Source organism: Oncorhynchus masou, chromosome 31 (assembly GCF_036934945.1).
Source record: "Oncorhynchus masou masou isolate Uvic2021 chromosome 31, UVic_Omas_1.1, whole genome shotgun sequence".
Lineage (NCBI taxonomy): Eukaryota > Metazoa > Chordata > Actinopteri > Salmoniformes > Salmonidae > Oncorhynchus > Oncorhynchus masou.
The window spans coordinates 26165184-26181516 of record NC_088242.1 but is presented as its reverse complement, the minus strand read 5'-3'; the positions used below and the strand labels follow the sequence as shown (position 1 = coordinate 26181516).

At 42.2% G+C, this 16333-nt stretch overlaps 1 protein-coding gene across 4 annotated transcripts in view; it reads right to left on the bottom strand.

The window, feature by feature from the left end:
* Positions 1 to 2244: 2244 nt before the first annotated feature.
* The window catches only part of rhbdf1b (rhomboid 5 homolog 1b (Drosophila)), a 60667-nt gene continuing 46578 nt past the window's right edge, over positions 2245 to 16333 (bottom strand). For 3 of the 4 annotated variants that reach the window (XM_064950508.1, XM_064950509.1, XM_064950510.1), the window contains 7 exons: positions 15613 to 15774; positions 15404 to 15504; positions 15130 to 15288; positions 13589 to 13765; positions 10243 to 10396; positions 9772 to 9995; positions 2245 to 9464 (listed from right to left, as the gene is read on the bottom strand). In XM_064950508.1, the coding sequence (XP_064806580.1) occupies positions 9269 to 9464; positions 9772 to 9995; positions 10243 to 10396; positions 13589 to 13765; positions 15130 to 15288; positions 15404 to 15504; positions 15613 to 15774 (1173 nt within the window). In that variant the 3' untranslated portion in view covers positions 2245 to 9268. The other variant, XM_064950511.1, reaches the window with a different exon arrangement.

Sequence of the window (16333 nt, the reverse complement as noted above, 5' to 3'; positions counted from 1 at the left end):
GTTGAGGACTTGTGAGGCGTCTGTTTCTCAAACTAGACACTCTAATGTACTTGTCCTCTTGCTCAGTTGTGCACCGGGGCCTCCCAATCCTCTTTCTATTCTGGTTAGAGCCAGTTTGCGCTGTTCTGTGAAGGGAGTAGTACACAGCATGATACGAGAGCTTCAGTTTCTTGTCAGTTTCTCACATGAAATAGCCTTCATTTTCTCAGAACAAGAATCGACTCACGAGTTTCAGAAGATAGGTCTTTGTTTTTAGCCATTTTGAGCCTGTAATCGAACCCACAAATGCTGATGCTCCAGATACTCAACTAGTCTTAAGAAGGCCAGTTTTATTGCTTCTTTAATCAGAACAACAGTTTTCAGCTGACATAATTGCAAAATGTTTTTTTAATGATAAATTAGCCTTTTAAAATGATAAACGTTGATTAGCTAACACAATGTGCCATTGGAACACAGGAGTGATGGTTGCTGATAATGGGCCTCTGTACGTCTATGTATTGTATATTCCATAAAAAATCAGCTGTTTCCAGCTACAATAGTCATTTACAACATTAACAATGTTTGCACTGTATTTCTGATCAATTTGATGTTATTTTAATTGACAAAAATGTGATTTTCTTTCATAAATAAGGACATTTCTAAGTGACGCCAAACGTTTGAACGGCAGTGTATGTCAAATACTTTCAAATATGCATGAAGGTAATTGAGGTGCTATTGGAGTTTGCTAGTTTTGAACTATTCAATTGGTTCCATTGCACTGGGCAGAACTAACCAAGCACAGCTCAAGTATCTGAAAGTATTTTTACATTACACATTTCACCCAGGTTTGGTAGATAGATAATGACTATGACGTGGGGTTTGTGTACTTGCTCTGATAATGCACGACTAGGGAAACATTATCCTAGCTAGCACTGCCACCGTCCTTCAACTCTAACAGGGTTTGTGACATCACCAAGGCAAGCTCAGGCTTGCACAGCCAGCCCTCCCAAGGTCTGAGGCATGAGGACACAAACACACACACACACAGACTCCTCTAATCACAGACCCTGTCGATGCCCGGCGACAAAATTACAACTTGCTTGATTTGGATGGAGTGTAGCTCTTCAGACTAAGCAATCATTTATTGCCTCCATCAGCTACTAAAGAGGCCTAAACTCTCCAACCAGCCTGACTGACCTCCAAAACCCCACCAAGGAGTCACTTCTAACCCCTTTGTCTCAACTCCCCCACACAACTCAACATTATACTGTATTCACGTTTCCCATTCATGCCATTAGCACACTGAGTCAGTACCCTAGTGGAGAGATCGAGAGATCGAGAGAGCGTGAGAGAGAGAGATTCTAACGTAACCATTTCCTTCAGACAAAGAAATCTGTTGGCAGATTTGAAAAGATAGGAAAGGTTGTCTGAAACCTGATGCATGGCGGAACTGCAACTACAACAGTCCTAGTTCATTTACTCAGTACCAAAACCAGTTGTTTTCCCAATGGCTATAATACCGAAACTAAGTACAAGAATTGGAACAACATTGCACCATACGTGGCAATTTATTCTTCCACTGCCTATTCCAAATTTAACTGCACAATTGCAGTCCAGCAGCTTTCCTGTCCATTCAAGAGTGCACTTTCCACACAGTCAGCACATAAAACCAATAGCAGCACCATCCTGTCCCAAACCGTCCCGGTCCTCCATTTTACATCCACCAGACACAACAAGCGTGGTCTGAATCTTTACTATGGGGCCCTATACATCCAACCCAGACATCCACCACCCCTTTACAGCTCACAATGGATTGGCCCAGTGAATGAAGCTGCCAGGAGCCCACAGCGGCCTGGGCTATAGCTGGGTAGAGGGTCTCCCCGGGCGGCCATTGTGATGGTAAGTGAGGCCTGAATGGAATGGGGACGAGCAGGACACATATAAAACAGAGGAAAGATAAAGGGAGGTGAGACAACAAACAACCACGGCAGAGATAGATCGGATAGAACACAGAGTTCCCCTGACCTAATAACAAGGGTTCTGTTCTTGAGGTTTTGGGGGTTAGGGAAGTGATCTTGGTTGGGTGGCAGGTAGCCTAGCAGTTAGAGAGTTGGGCCAGTCATTGAACTGTTGCTGGTTCAAATACCTGAGCTAACAAGGTGAACAATCTGTCCATATGGCCTTGAGAAAGACCCTGCAAAACAACACATTTCACTGCACCCCATCCGGTGTATGTGACATTACAAAACCATCTTGAGGTAAATACAGGTTTATTGATTGATTTTATTTGCCAGTTAAAAAAAACACATTTTTAAAATGTATGCACTGTTTTAAAAACATAACAGGTATATCACTAAAAAGTAAGATTTATTTCCATTGTGGTCCCTATTACAATGTTTTGGATGGTTTGTGTAAAAAAAGAGACAGAAAGAGTGTGCCTGCTCTTTTAGCTGCACTGAAAGGACAAAGACAGTGAGACAAAGACAATAAACACAAGGCTTGTCAAGGCATCAGGAAGTAAAGGGTTGAAACCTGCTCTATAATCCTCAACCGTTAAGGTTCCAAACACATGTCATTTTCGTAACCCATTTAATGACTTAATAACAGCATAGGTTTCAAGCATCATGCTAGCTAGTCTTGGATGTTAGCCTGAGAGAAGTTACTGGAGAGACAAGTAATACAACGTAAACTGATGATCTGAATAAAATTGAAAATTGTTTAAGCACATTAAGCACAGGCCATTGTCTCCTGTAGTTCATATTGCCTTTATAATGTAAGCAAAATATCAAAAAGTGACTGAATGTTTGAAAATTATACATGACATCATTAGAATTATGCCTTAATTAATTGACTTGATGGATCAGCTTCTGACATACTTTTATCAACAGGTTAGTGGTTAAAAATATACATCTTTATGACAGTGGAGGCTTCTCTGAGGAGGAAGGGGAGGACTGTCCTCCTCAGTGAATTTCATACAAATTAAAACATTTAAAAAGTTATCCTTTTTAGATAAAACTATACTAAATATAATCACACGTCACCAAATAATTTATTATAACACACTATTTTGCAAAGAAGGTCTACAGTAGCCTCAACAGCACTCTGTTTGTTAGCACCATGGTGTAGCCGGAGGACAGTTAGCTTCCGTCCTCTGAGTACATTGACTTCAATACAAAACTTAGTTCTCACTAGGTTCTCACCATCGTTCTCACCCATTTCTGTAGATTTACACAGTAATTATGACAACTTCCGGGGGACGTCCTCCAACCTATCAGAGATCTTGCAGCATGAACTGACATGCTGTCCACCCAATCAAAGGATCAGAGAATTAATCGACTACAGAAAGCATAAGCTACAGCTAGCTAACACTGCAGTGCATAAGATGAGGTGAGTAGTTGACTCAAAGAGAGAGAAAGTAAACAGTTTTTAACAAATTAATTTCTTCCTAAATGAAGCAGAAATAGAGAGAGAGATTTCATTTTTTTCCCCACTTTCAGTGGTGGGGACTGGCTGATCCTGGCCTTCCACATTCAATATAGTGATGTAGGGTGATTTTCCACAGGTCAAAAGATTTTGAGAGAAATAATAATAATATGAGCATTCATCCAAATCTACAGCAGCTTTCCTGCGTGTGTGCACCCGTTCGTGTCTGTGTGCCTGCATAAATTTGAATGCATGTGTTTGTGTGTTTGTTCTGTTCCCAGTGCTGAGTCAGAAGGGGACAATATATTAAGCCTGACCAGGGATACGGACCGCTCCTCCATCCAGGCAGATCTCTACCTGCCCTGTTCACTGATGGTTTTACACAGGGCACATAATATAACAATTGGGTGCCTGCTTCTTCACAACTATTGACCCAACACACAGTACAGTCAGTGGAACACAGCCCAGGTGGATAAGACGTTCTAGTTCTTTAGAACAGGAGCTCAAGTGGACATTCCCTCTGGAGTGACGTCATACACCATGATGGATGGAAATGTTTCTACTTCCTCTAACCGGGGTTAAACAGAGATGTGCTGAATCATCTGTGTGTTTGAAAGGATGTGAATACATTAGTACACTGATTCCCTCTCTTCTCCTCGCCTCTGCTCTCATCTTTTGAAAATAAACTATTAGAGAAATAAGGTCCGCTGTACTCTCTGACCTTACCCATAATGCATTTGTCCTATAAAGGGCACCCAAATCCCTCTCTGTGTGTGTGATTAGAAACAGAGGACCAGAGAGAAGGGGCTTAGGGGATCAGGGCTAAGGCCGGGGGGGACATCTGCAGGGCTGCTGGGGGACACAGGGACTTGGCAGGACGGGTTCTGGAGCTGACAGGTGAGGGGTGAAGGAAAGGAGGGGGACAGCAGGACAGGAGGGTGTTTTTTGAATGTGCACCCTTTCAAGAGCAGATGCAGATTCTTAGTACACACACTCTCCTCTCCGTGTGTCTCCTCTCTGCCAGAGGGAAGGGGGACAGTCAGTCACACAAGAACAACAAACCAAGAAAAGAGAACCAGTGTGGATACGCTTAGCTCAGTGTTTTCTTAGTGCTTAAACTCCCTCCTCTCTCTCTTCCAGGGGGAAGTAGGCCAGTCAGTCACAGCCCAGGTGGCAGATAGGCCAAGTGTGATTCAGGCTATTATTATTCACAATAATACTGTGTCATTGGAGGGGGTGGAGGTGGGCTCAGACAGGTGCACTGTGGACCCTCTGCCACCCCCCTCACCTCCCACCCCTCTCACCTGGGCTAAGAGCCTGGGGGCCTGGTGTGTGTGTCTGTGTGTGTGTGTTGCTCCAGGCACAATGAAGAGAGAGAGCCTGTCAGTGACCACCTGCTGAGCAGCTGTCAGGGTCCAGTTTCAGGGTCGGCTTTCCAGCCAGGGAGGCAGTAGCACACCCACCTACCTACCTGCCTGCCTGCCTGCCCATATATCCATCTATCTATTCATTTATCAATCCATCCATTTATCCATCCCTTCATCCATCCATGTCTTTTCACGCTTGCTACGGTAGGTTAGTTTAACCCTAACCTTAAACTGAACCGACAAGGTTCTTATACCATGAAGCAACAAAAATGAAAATATATGTTGTACTTGAATAAAAGCTGAACAGTTGAGGTCAATTTATTTATTCCACCACTAAATGGTTGGTAAATATCATCATGAATCTAATGTTCTTTCCAGAATAATGTCACTACATGTTTAATTCTCAGTTAATCACCTACATTCTTACAGTATGCCACAAAGATCAAATCAGGCAAAGTTATGTTTGGAACGTTGACATGGTTAAAAGGGGGATACTGTTGAAATTCAGTTTTATCTCCTAAATTGTAGCAATTTGACTAAATTATCATGCAGAGACTTGATTGTTGAATTTTTGTGAAGTAGTTCTGATTGCATCGATTTCCCAATAACCTTAATGAATCGATATAGCCAAAGTTGTGCTTTCTAGTATAACAGGAGTTTACTGGGCAATGGGCACCAGTGGGTGGAGAGACTAGCCGGTGTGACAAACAGTGAAAAACATTTCTGTTTGCAGTAAATGTCTTCCGCAGGTTATTTCATTGATTACAGTTTCTATTCATTCAGCAGGTAAAGTTCCATTTAGAACATTGACATGGATAAAAAGAGATACAGTTCAAATTCCCTTTTTATAAGAGATGAAATATTGACTTTATTTGTTTATACGGGACGGAAATGTATTTTCAATCCCTCCGATATGCACACACACAATAAGTTAGAGAGGCTGGAGCAGTTGCAATTGTAGCAATTTAACTAAATGAACTACCCATACAATGGTTCACTAAGTCCCAACAACTTGAGTCCAAATTGAGTTCAAAGTCCCTAACATTTGAGTCAGTCCTATAGAGTCCCAAGTCCCTAGTGTTTGAGTCAGAGTCCTATAGAGTCCCAAGTCCCTAGTGTTTGAGTCAGAGTCCTATAGAGTCCCAAGTAGAGTCGCGAGTCCCTTGATAGGCTAAAAGCTGCGGTCTAGCAATCTTTGAAGTTCCATTTAATAATGTAGAAAGCTAGCTGACTTACGGTGCTGAACATTAGTAGGGATAGCTAGCTAATACAGTAGCTACTGCAGTGAATTGAGCAAGGGAGAAAGATTTTCTGACAACATCAAGTCTGAGTTCTGGACTCAAGTACTACAACACTGCGTTGCACTATCTGATGTAAGACTATGGCTTAGGATTGGAAAGACAGACATAACATTTCCACAATGGTTATTCTATGGAAGGCGTGATTAATAACGTAGGTGGCAGGTAGCCTAGTGGTTAGAGCGTTGGACTAGCAACCAGCAGGTAGCCTAGTGGTTAGAGTGTTGGACTAGAAACCAGCAGGTAGCCTAGTGGTTAGAGCGTTGGACTAGTAACCAGCAGGTAGCCTAGTGGTTAGAGCGTTGGACTAGTAACCAGCAGGTAGCCTAGTGGTTAGAAGGTTAGACTAGTAACCAGCAGGTAGCCTAGTGGTTAGAGCGCTGGACTAGTAACCTGAAAGGTTGCCAGATCAAATCCCCGAGCTGACAAGGTACAAATCTGTTCTTCTGAACAAGGCAGTTAACCCACTGTTCCTAGGCCATCATTGAAAATAATAATTTGTTCTTAAATTACTTGCCTAGTTAAATTAAAGTGGGTATGTATTGTAAAGGGGGACCAATGACTAATGTCCAAATAAGACACAGAAAATGAATAAAACATTTACTTAACTAGAGTGGTGAGAGAAAGAGGTAAAAAGGCCAGACAGCATGTCCCCTTCTCTTTGATACATATGACCCAGTGCAGTTTGCTAATCAGACAGAGGTCATCTAGTCGGCTGATGTGGAGAGGGAAAGGAAGGGGTATTGCCCACTTAAAATCAAATTAGCATCTCCATAGGTCCATGGATGGAGGAGAGGGAAGGGATGGTGGGGAGGATAGGATGGGAAGAGAGAGGCTGGGTGAGTTTAACAGCACTGTGTGCCCGCCTCAGCTGTTCAGCTGTCTTAGAGAGAGAATGGGAGAAAAACAAAGAGAGTGAGAGAGACATTTTTAGGGGGAGAGATATACGGTTGAAAATGCATTCAGTTGAGAGGAGAAAGTGAGCCTAAACTAGTCCCATCTAAAAGGGCTGGATGGGTGAAAGTAATATGGCATTCAGTCTACAGGCAGAGAAGCATCTGTAAGGTGGGATTCATGGAATAGCTCCTAAATATACATTGGCTGCAAATAAGGGTTTGTCATATTCAGCTTTCTATCGACAGGAGGCTTGAGTGGAGTCGACGCACTGATTAACTTTGAATTACAGACTCAGTGTGTGTGCGTGCGTGTGTGTGTGTGTGTGTGTGTGTGTGTGTGTGTGTGTGTGTGTGTGTGTGTGTGTGTGTGTGTGTGTGTGTGTGTGTGTGTGTGTGTGTGTGTGTGTGTGTGTGTGTGTGTGTGTGTGTGTGTGTGTGTGTGTGTGTGTGTGTGTAAGGGCTGGTGACTCAAGGAGAGGGGGGTGGAAGAGAGAATTAGTAAACGGCAAAAGAGAGAGGACTTGAAGCGCACCATAAATTACAGACTGTGTGTGTGTGTGTGTGTGTGTGTGTGTGTGTGTGTGTGTGTGTGTGTGTGTGTGTGTGTGTGTGTGTGTGTATGCGTGGGAAGAGGCTGGCGACTCAAGGGGAGGCAGAGATAATTAGTCAGCGACAAAAGAAATGTCTTGAAGTGCACCATTAAGAGTTGTGTGGGATAAACATGTCACGTTTAAATCACGAGGCCAGAGCCACGGAACAACATAGGTCTGTAGTCGACATTAGCCTACAAATCCCCTAGCAGAGACAATGTCGATAACACAGAGTACTAGAAATGTTTCTATGCACACAATGTGTGCATTATATATCTTACTTTAAGAGCCATTCAGACTAAGTTTGTTTAAGGGTATATGAGGACATCAGACATGCATCTTGTGTACGTTACATGTTCCTGATGGCAGCCATTTACTCAAAGCAACTCTGCCATCTACTGGGGGAAGCAAGCATGTGCAACAAGGCATAAGACAGTTTCAGATCCCTCACACACACACACATTCACACAACAGAAATAAATTGGACACACAGACAGAAAGCGTCAGTTTGTGTTGCTGTATTGGCAGGTACAGATAAGCAGGTAGCTAAAACGCTACCCTCCAAACACTCACCACCACTTAGACAGCAGTACACATGTTAACCTACAAGTGTCTTGTCTAGTGTAATATAGGGCACACATGACACACTATTCCCTATATAGTTCACTGTACAGAGCAGTGGTTACCCAAGGGGGTGTGAGGGGTCGGCAGCCCCCCCACCCCCAACTAAAAAAAAAACACTTGTAATTTGTAATAGTTGAATGCAAAAGGTGCATTTTCGATATTGGGTAGTGCATCATTAGTTCCTCTTGTCATGTCAGTCATTGCATACATTAGAGAGCTATTTATAACCTATTTATAACTAACCCATGTCAGCTAATGTTTTTTAGCCCATAGATTTTGTTGTAATTTTTGAGTTACTCAAATATCACATGAATACACATTAGGCTCTGCAAAATGTCTAGAATTGCAGGAAATAAGCATTTACAACTCTCTGCCAACAAGAGGGGTGTGAACACTTGGTGTCATGAACAATGCTTGTGCCATTGTGAGATGTTCTCCAACGCTGGAAGGGGGCCTGAGTGAAAAAGTTTGGGAACCTCTGGTATAGAGAATAGTGTGCCATTTGAGACTTGGACCTAGATATGGCAGTAATAACCAAGGCACCAGAGGCAGTCATCGTACAGTACTGCAGGAATCCCCTTTCTTTCCTGTGAGATATTCCCTGTCTGAGGTCATCCAATAAACCAATACAACTTTTCGTCAGCTTTATGACGTGTGTAGAAAAATACAAAACAAAATCCCTCCACAGCTGTATGTGGTCTGACGGCCACAAAGTGGTGCTGTTGTGTCTGTTTTTAATAAGAGCAGCGGCAAGGCAACAGTCACATTTAACCCCCCCCCCCCTTCTCTCTTTAAGGATTTATGCTTTGAAAGTGACAGGTCACTCGCTAGCAATGTCCAAATAAACAAAATCAAATGGAGACAGATCAACAGTTATTAAGATCAACAGTTATTTTTCCAAGATTGGCAATCTTCACATCCAATGTCCTGAATACTACACCAAATATGGCCGCCGGTCTGGTCCATGCCGTGACGTTGCTTAGAGTCTTGTTCACCAGCCGACCCTTTCGTCCTGCTATCCTGGCGCGTGAGGCTATAGTTCTTTGAGATTGTCCATTCTAGTCATTGCAATTGTACAGTCAAAGGCCTGGTCAGTGGAGGTGGGCGTTGAGGTCGTACTTGTCACAGAACTTGTCAGTGAGGGGAATACAGGTGAGGTACTCACACCACTCACACTTGACCGGGTGTATGTAGAACAGTACAGCCAGTCCTGAGAAGAGACCCAGGAACACCAACAGGAACACACAGATCTGGACACGCTTACGGTACATGTCCGAACGGCCAAAACTGGAAATAATAAGGAGAATAAGATCATAAAATCAATATTAGTGTTTTACGTATTAAAGGGTATAGCATAACCTTGAGGCCATATTTAATTTCAATGTAATAATAAAATATATACAAATATTACCCAAAGTAACTTAAAGTTACAGTAAAACCTAATATATTCAGGCATATGAGGCCGCAAACCCAGAACCAACTGAGCCATTTAGATCTGAGCCACATTATTCTTTTTTTTTAAGTAGTTCAAAGCGCTTTACATTACATACACAAAAAAATCCCCCAAATATTACTAAATCAAACCAGCTCTCACCTGATGTATGGCAGAAAGGCGAAGGAGAGGAAGAGTCCAGAGATGAATCCGGAGATGTGGGCGAAGTTGTCTATCCAGGGCAACATGCCAAAGGAGAAGAGAAAGATGACGACACACAACAGCTTGGTGAAAGCCCTCCACGGACGCTCCAGGATCTGCCAGCTCTGGAACAGCTCAACAAACAGACAGGCCAGGATACCAAACTGAGAGCCAGCTGGACCCACCTGGGGAGGAAGGGGGAGAGGGAGCAGGAGAACAGAAAGAGAGACACACATTGTGTCATATTGGCAGTTAAATACTTGGCCTCCTGCCACCTGAGGGACAGCCAGTGGAATGAAAACAAAACAAAATAAATGACATTTGAGATTCTTGTTTATTATGGCTGCATTGCATCATAAACAAACAAATATCCCATAATTACACCAGTGATATCACTAGACCTATATGATCAGTGTATCTACAGTACTGTACCTCTGCTCTGTAGGGTAGGAAGATGGCGCTGGCCAGGTTGCCAGTGATGCCAGAGACGATGTAGATGATAGAGATCCTCAGCCAGCCAGCCAGCTTCTCTAAGTCCCTCAGGATGGTCATCTGGAAGAGCACCGACACCAGGCAGTGCAGGATCCTACAGGGATACAAATGAGCAAATAAATAAAGACATGGAGAGTCTCAGCAGGTTACAAACAACATTATTTTCCAATAGGGTCTGGCTCCAGCAGATGCATTTTCACACCACAGACACTGTGAGACATCCCACATGAGATAGGAGGTTGGTGCCAGAGAGGATGGTGCGTTACCGCCCCCAACAGCATGGGTGGTGAAATGACATGTATAATTCAAAACTACCAGGCCGAGCTGGTATGTACTCACTTGCTGCACAAGTAACCGTGGTTAACAGAGCTAGTGTGTCGACTGGTATGCGTGAAGCACACTAACGCCCTGGAACAAAGCTGACTCGCAATACACAAGACAAACAAACGTCTACACGTTGCGCATTCACATAACGTTTGAGACGCAAAAATACGATTTTCTGCCCAAATACAGTAGCTTCCTAATTTATTCATGATGTTTGACACATCATGCAGGACATTGTGCAGGACAGTTTAAACATATTGAACACAACTTGTCTAATACCATTTACTATTTTACATATATACAGTACCAGTCAAAAGTTTGGACACACCTACTCATTCAAGAGTTTTTCTTTATTTGTACTATTTTCTACATTGTAGAATAATAGTGAAGACATCAAAACTATGAAATAACACATATGGAATCATGAAGTAACCAAACAAGTGTTAAACAATCAAAATATATTTTAGATTTTAGATTCTTCAAAGTAGCCACCAATGACAGTTTTGCACACTCTTGCAATTCTCTCAACCAGCTTCACATGCTTTTCCAACAGTCTTGAAGGAGTTCCCACATATGCTGAGCACTTGTTGGCTGCTTTTCCTTCACTCAGCGGTCCAACTCATCCCAAACCATCTCAATTGGGTTGAGGTCAGGTGATTGTTGAGGCCAGGTCATCTGATGCAGCAGTCCATCACTCTCCTTCTTGGTCAAATAGCCCTTACACAGCCTGGAGGTGTGTTGGGTAATTGTCCTGTTGAAAAACAAATGACAGTCCCAGTAAGCACAAACCAGATGGGATGGCATATCGCTGCAGAATGCTGTGGTAGTCATGCTGGTTGTGTGCCTTGAATTTTAAATAAATCACTAACAGTGTCACCAGCAAAGCACCCCCACACCATCACACCTCCTCCTCCATGCTTCACGGTTGGAACCACACATGCGGAGATCATCCGTTCACCTACTCTGCGTCTCACAAAGACACAGCGGTTGGAACCAAAAATCTCCAATTTGCATTCATCAGACCAAAGGACAGATTTCCATTGCTAATTTTTCTTGCCACAAGCAAGTCTCTTCTTATTATTGGTGTCCTTTAGCAGTGGTTTCTTTGCAGCAATTCGACCATGAAGGCCTGATTCACACAGTCTCCTTTGAACAGTTGATGTTGAGATGTGTCTGTGAATCATTTATTTGGGCTGCAATTTCTGCGGCTGGTAACTAATGAACTTATCCTCTACAGCAGAGGTAACTCTGTGTCATCCTTTCCTGTGGCGGCCCTCATGAGAGCCAGTTTCATCATAGAACTTGATGATGCACTTGAAGAAACTTTCAAAGTTCTTGAAATGTTCTGTATTGTCTGACCTTCATGTCTTAAAGTAATGATGGACTATTGTTTCTCTTTGCTTATTTAAGCTGTTCTTGCCATCATTTGGACTTGGTCTTTTACCAAATAGGGCTATCTTTTGTATACCACCCTTACCTTGTCACAAAACAACTGATTGGCTCAAACACGTTAAGAAGGAAAGAAATTCCACAAATTAACTTTTAACAAGCACACCTGTTAATTGAAATGCATTCCAGGTGACTACCTCATGAAGCTGGTTGAGAGAATGCCAAGAGTGTGCAAATCTGTCATTAAGGCAAAGGATGGCTTCTTTGAAGAATCTCAAATATAACATATATTTTTATTTGTTTAATCATTTTTTGGTCACTACATGATTCCATATGGGTTATTTCATTGTTTTGAATGTCTTCACTATTATTCTACAATGTAGAAAATAGTAAAAACAAAGAAAACCCTGGAATGAGTAGTTGAGTCCAAACTTTTTACTGGTATTATATATATCTTAGTTCCCCCCCCCTTTTTTAAACTTTAAAAACAAACTCACACACAAACAATGACTACATCTCATCTGCCCAGATCCGCATGCTTACACCCCAATCGCTAGTGCCTGCATTATTGTTTGCCACTTGGCCTTAAATTTTACCAATGATTTTTTTTCACGGTCGCTCATGCTATTTCAATAATAAATAATTGGATTTTTCTATTGTGTCAATGATGGCGGATTGATTGACTTCCAAGTATTTAGTATACGTTTTTTCAAGATGAGTGATGAAAAGAGAATTATCCAGCTCACCAGGTATCTCACTCCACCCCCATATTCCATGTCTTCAAATATGCAGACAGGCGGATCAAAAGTAAGTTTATATTGTAGTACTTCCTGTAATACAGCCAACTGTCTAGCCCCGCCCACAACTTCCAGACTTTATAGCATTCCCAGAAAGCATTAGAGTCATTATTAGTTTTACTCTTGAGACATCGACTCTGATTTTTTTTCAATCTCTTGTATAATAAATGCTATACATTCGTTTATACTCGATTAAGCATACGTTTTCTGTCATTTCTTTAATTATGCTCCAACTTTCCCTTCATCTTGTGCCAACATCTGTTCTTTTAAAAAAAAAACTAAGAGATTGTCATTTGGATATGCTCTACGCATGGTTTTGTATATCTTCCCTGTCATATGAACATACCTTTCTGACTCAAATAAGATTCCCACAATGTTGCTCTGATGTCTTAAAGATTTAAAACTGAAATTTTGTGATATGTAACTTTTAAGTTGGATGTATTTGAAACTATCAACACTGGTCAGTAAAAAAAGACTTTTTAATTCTGTCATGGAAATAAATGTATTTCCTGTTACCAAGTCATTTACGGATTCTATGCCTTTACTTTTCCATGTGGACCAATTTATCTGGTAATTTCTGAAAAGCTATCCAAGGATTGTACCATAGGGTTGTGTTTTTACGGAGTGATATTGGTTCTTGTAGAATAAGTTTCATTTTCTTCCATATTGTGCTAGTGTTCTTCACTATGAAGTTGTTCATGTTCTTAGCTTAACCCTTTAAAATAGACACATAAAAATATTCTAATGAATATTCTTTACAGAGAAACACTACTCACCCTGCATGGAGGAATAGAGAGAGCCAGAGTCTGTAGAACTGGTCTGGGATCTCAGGGTTGAGGAAAGGAAGCAGGCCACACACATCATCCATACAGGCCACCTGGGAGCAGAGAGTCGCGTCCTCGTGGAAGTAGCCCTTCATAAAGTCACAGTACTCTCTGGACGTGATCTCGCACCTGAATAGTGAACACACAAGACAAGCCATTACAACATCAACTACCTATATCTGTGAAGACTGAGGGAACTGAACAGCATAAAGTACAGGCTCCTCAGCAACACACTTTCAAAACATAGTTAATTGTTTCAATAAGTCATATAGCAGGGATCACGAACTAGATATTTTCTTGAGCAGATGCTCAGGAGGCCAGAACATAATTACAAATCATTTATAGACCGCAGATTGACCACAAGAAGCCCAAACAGATGACTAAAACATAATCACTATACAATCACATATACAGTTCTGGAAAAAATTATCCTCACAGTGGGTGCGAGACCTGGAGAGGTCTACAAGCCACAGTGTCTCGCACCCACTGTGAAATTTGGTGGAGGATCGGTGATGATCTGGGGGTTCTTCAGCAAGGCTGGAATTGGACAGATTTGTCTTTGTGAAGGACGCATGAATCAAGCCACGTACAATGTTGTCCTGGAAGAAAACCTGCTTCCTTCTGCTCTGACAATGTTCCCCAACTCTGAGGATTGGTTTTTCAAGCAGGAGAATGCTCCATGCCACACAGCCAGGTCAATCAAGGTGTGGATGGATGACCACCAAATCAAGACCCTGTCATGGCCAGCCCAATCTCCAGACCTGAACCCCATTGAAAACCTCTGGAATGTGATTAAGAGGAAGATGGATGGTCACACGCCATCAAACAAAGCCGAGCTGCTTGAATTTTTGCGCCAGGAGTGGCATAAAGTCACCCAACATCAATGTGAAAGACTGGCAGAGAGCATGCCAAGATGCATGAAAGCTGTGATTGAAAATCAGGGTTATTCCACCAAATATTGCTTTCTGAACTGTTCCTAAGTTAAAACATTAGTATTGTGTTGTTTAGAAATGAATACGAACATATTTATTTTGCATTATTCGAGGTCTGGCAACACCGCGTATTTGTGGTTATTTTGACCAGTTGTCATTTTCTGCAAATAAATGCTCTAAATTACAATATTTTTATTTGGAATTTGGGAGAAATATTGCCAGTAGTTTACAGAATAAAAACTTTTTTATTTTAGTTTACCTAAACACATACGTATAAATAGTCAAATCAGAGAAACGGATACTTTTGCAGTGGTCTCTTAATTTTTTCTAGAGCTGTATCTTTATATTATGCGTAAAAATACTTTGGAATAGATTTCCAAAATGTTAATCACTTGGAGATGATTTTCCAACCTTTTTCCAGTATTTTATGTCCAACAATAATTGTAAAAAAAAAGTTTTTAAAAAATTTAAAAAATCAGAATAATTGAGGGGCCAGTTGAGGAAACTCATATAGTATTCACCACTACCGTGCAGTTTGTGGAGGGTACTCTCTGTCCTCACCTCCCTTTGGTCCCAATGCAGCATGGCCGTCCGGTGATGGCACAGTCTACGTGGGGGAGGTTAGTGTGGTTGCCTGGGTTGTACCTGGTACACACTGGCCACTTGGTGATGTCATCAGGCCACTCATGAGGCGACACAGAGGCTGGCTCCAGGCATATTCTGAAAAGAGAGGAACAGAGGAAAGAACATATAATGTATAGAGGGAAGAGGGAAGAGGAGATAAAGAAGAAGAGAGGGAGATGGATGAAGAGGAGAGAGAGAAGCAGTTTATTACCTGGGGTCCTGGTGGCAGACTGAGCCGTGCTGACGGACCTTCCCCTCCAGGAGAGGAGCACTGGGGTGATGAGGCCACTTCACCCACACTGCTAGAGTAGACTGGAGAGGGAGAACAGGGGGAGAGAGAGACAGGGGTGAATTGCTGCAGATTGTAGGATAGTAAATATAATATGACTGTAACAGTAGTGGAACACCAAGGTAACTCACTGAGCACTCCTCCTGTGAGGTCTGGAGACAACCGGAGCGGTCGTTCCTCACACAGCAGGCTGACTCCCGCTCTCTTCCTCTCTTCTCCTGGATCAGGTCATGGACCTGCTGGTCCCGACGCATGCAGGGGGAGAACTTCGCCCCCAGGTGGATTAGCGCCTCCTGCAGGTCAGTGGGAGGGTGTACAGTCAGAACACAGACAAGGGGCCCTATTTTCGACTGGCGCTACGGCAGCACAAGTGCCAAACGCAAGTTCGTTTTGACATTACAGCATGTAAAAACAGATACTCCAGCATTTTGCACCACATGCGCCAGGTTCAGCAATTTACCTGTCTCATATCAATTTACCTGTCTCATATCAATTTACCTGTCTCATATCAATTTACCTGTCTCATATCAATTTACCTGTCTCATATCAATTTACCTGTCTCATATCAATTTACATGTCTCATATCAATTTACCTGTCGAATATCAATTTATCTGTCTCATATCAATTTACCTTTCTAATATCAATTTACCTGTCTAATATCAATTTACCTATCTAAAATCAATTTACCTTTCTAATATCAATTTACCTATCTTCCGGCGCCGACAGAGATGGCCGCCTCGCTTCGCGTTCCTAGGAAACTATGCAGTTTTTTGTTTTTTTACGTGTTATTTCTTACATTAGTACCCCAGGTCATCTTAGGTTTCATTACATACAGCCGAGAAGAACTACTG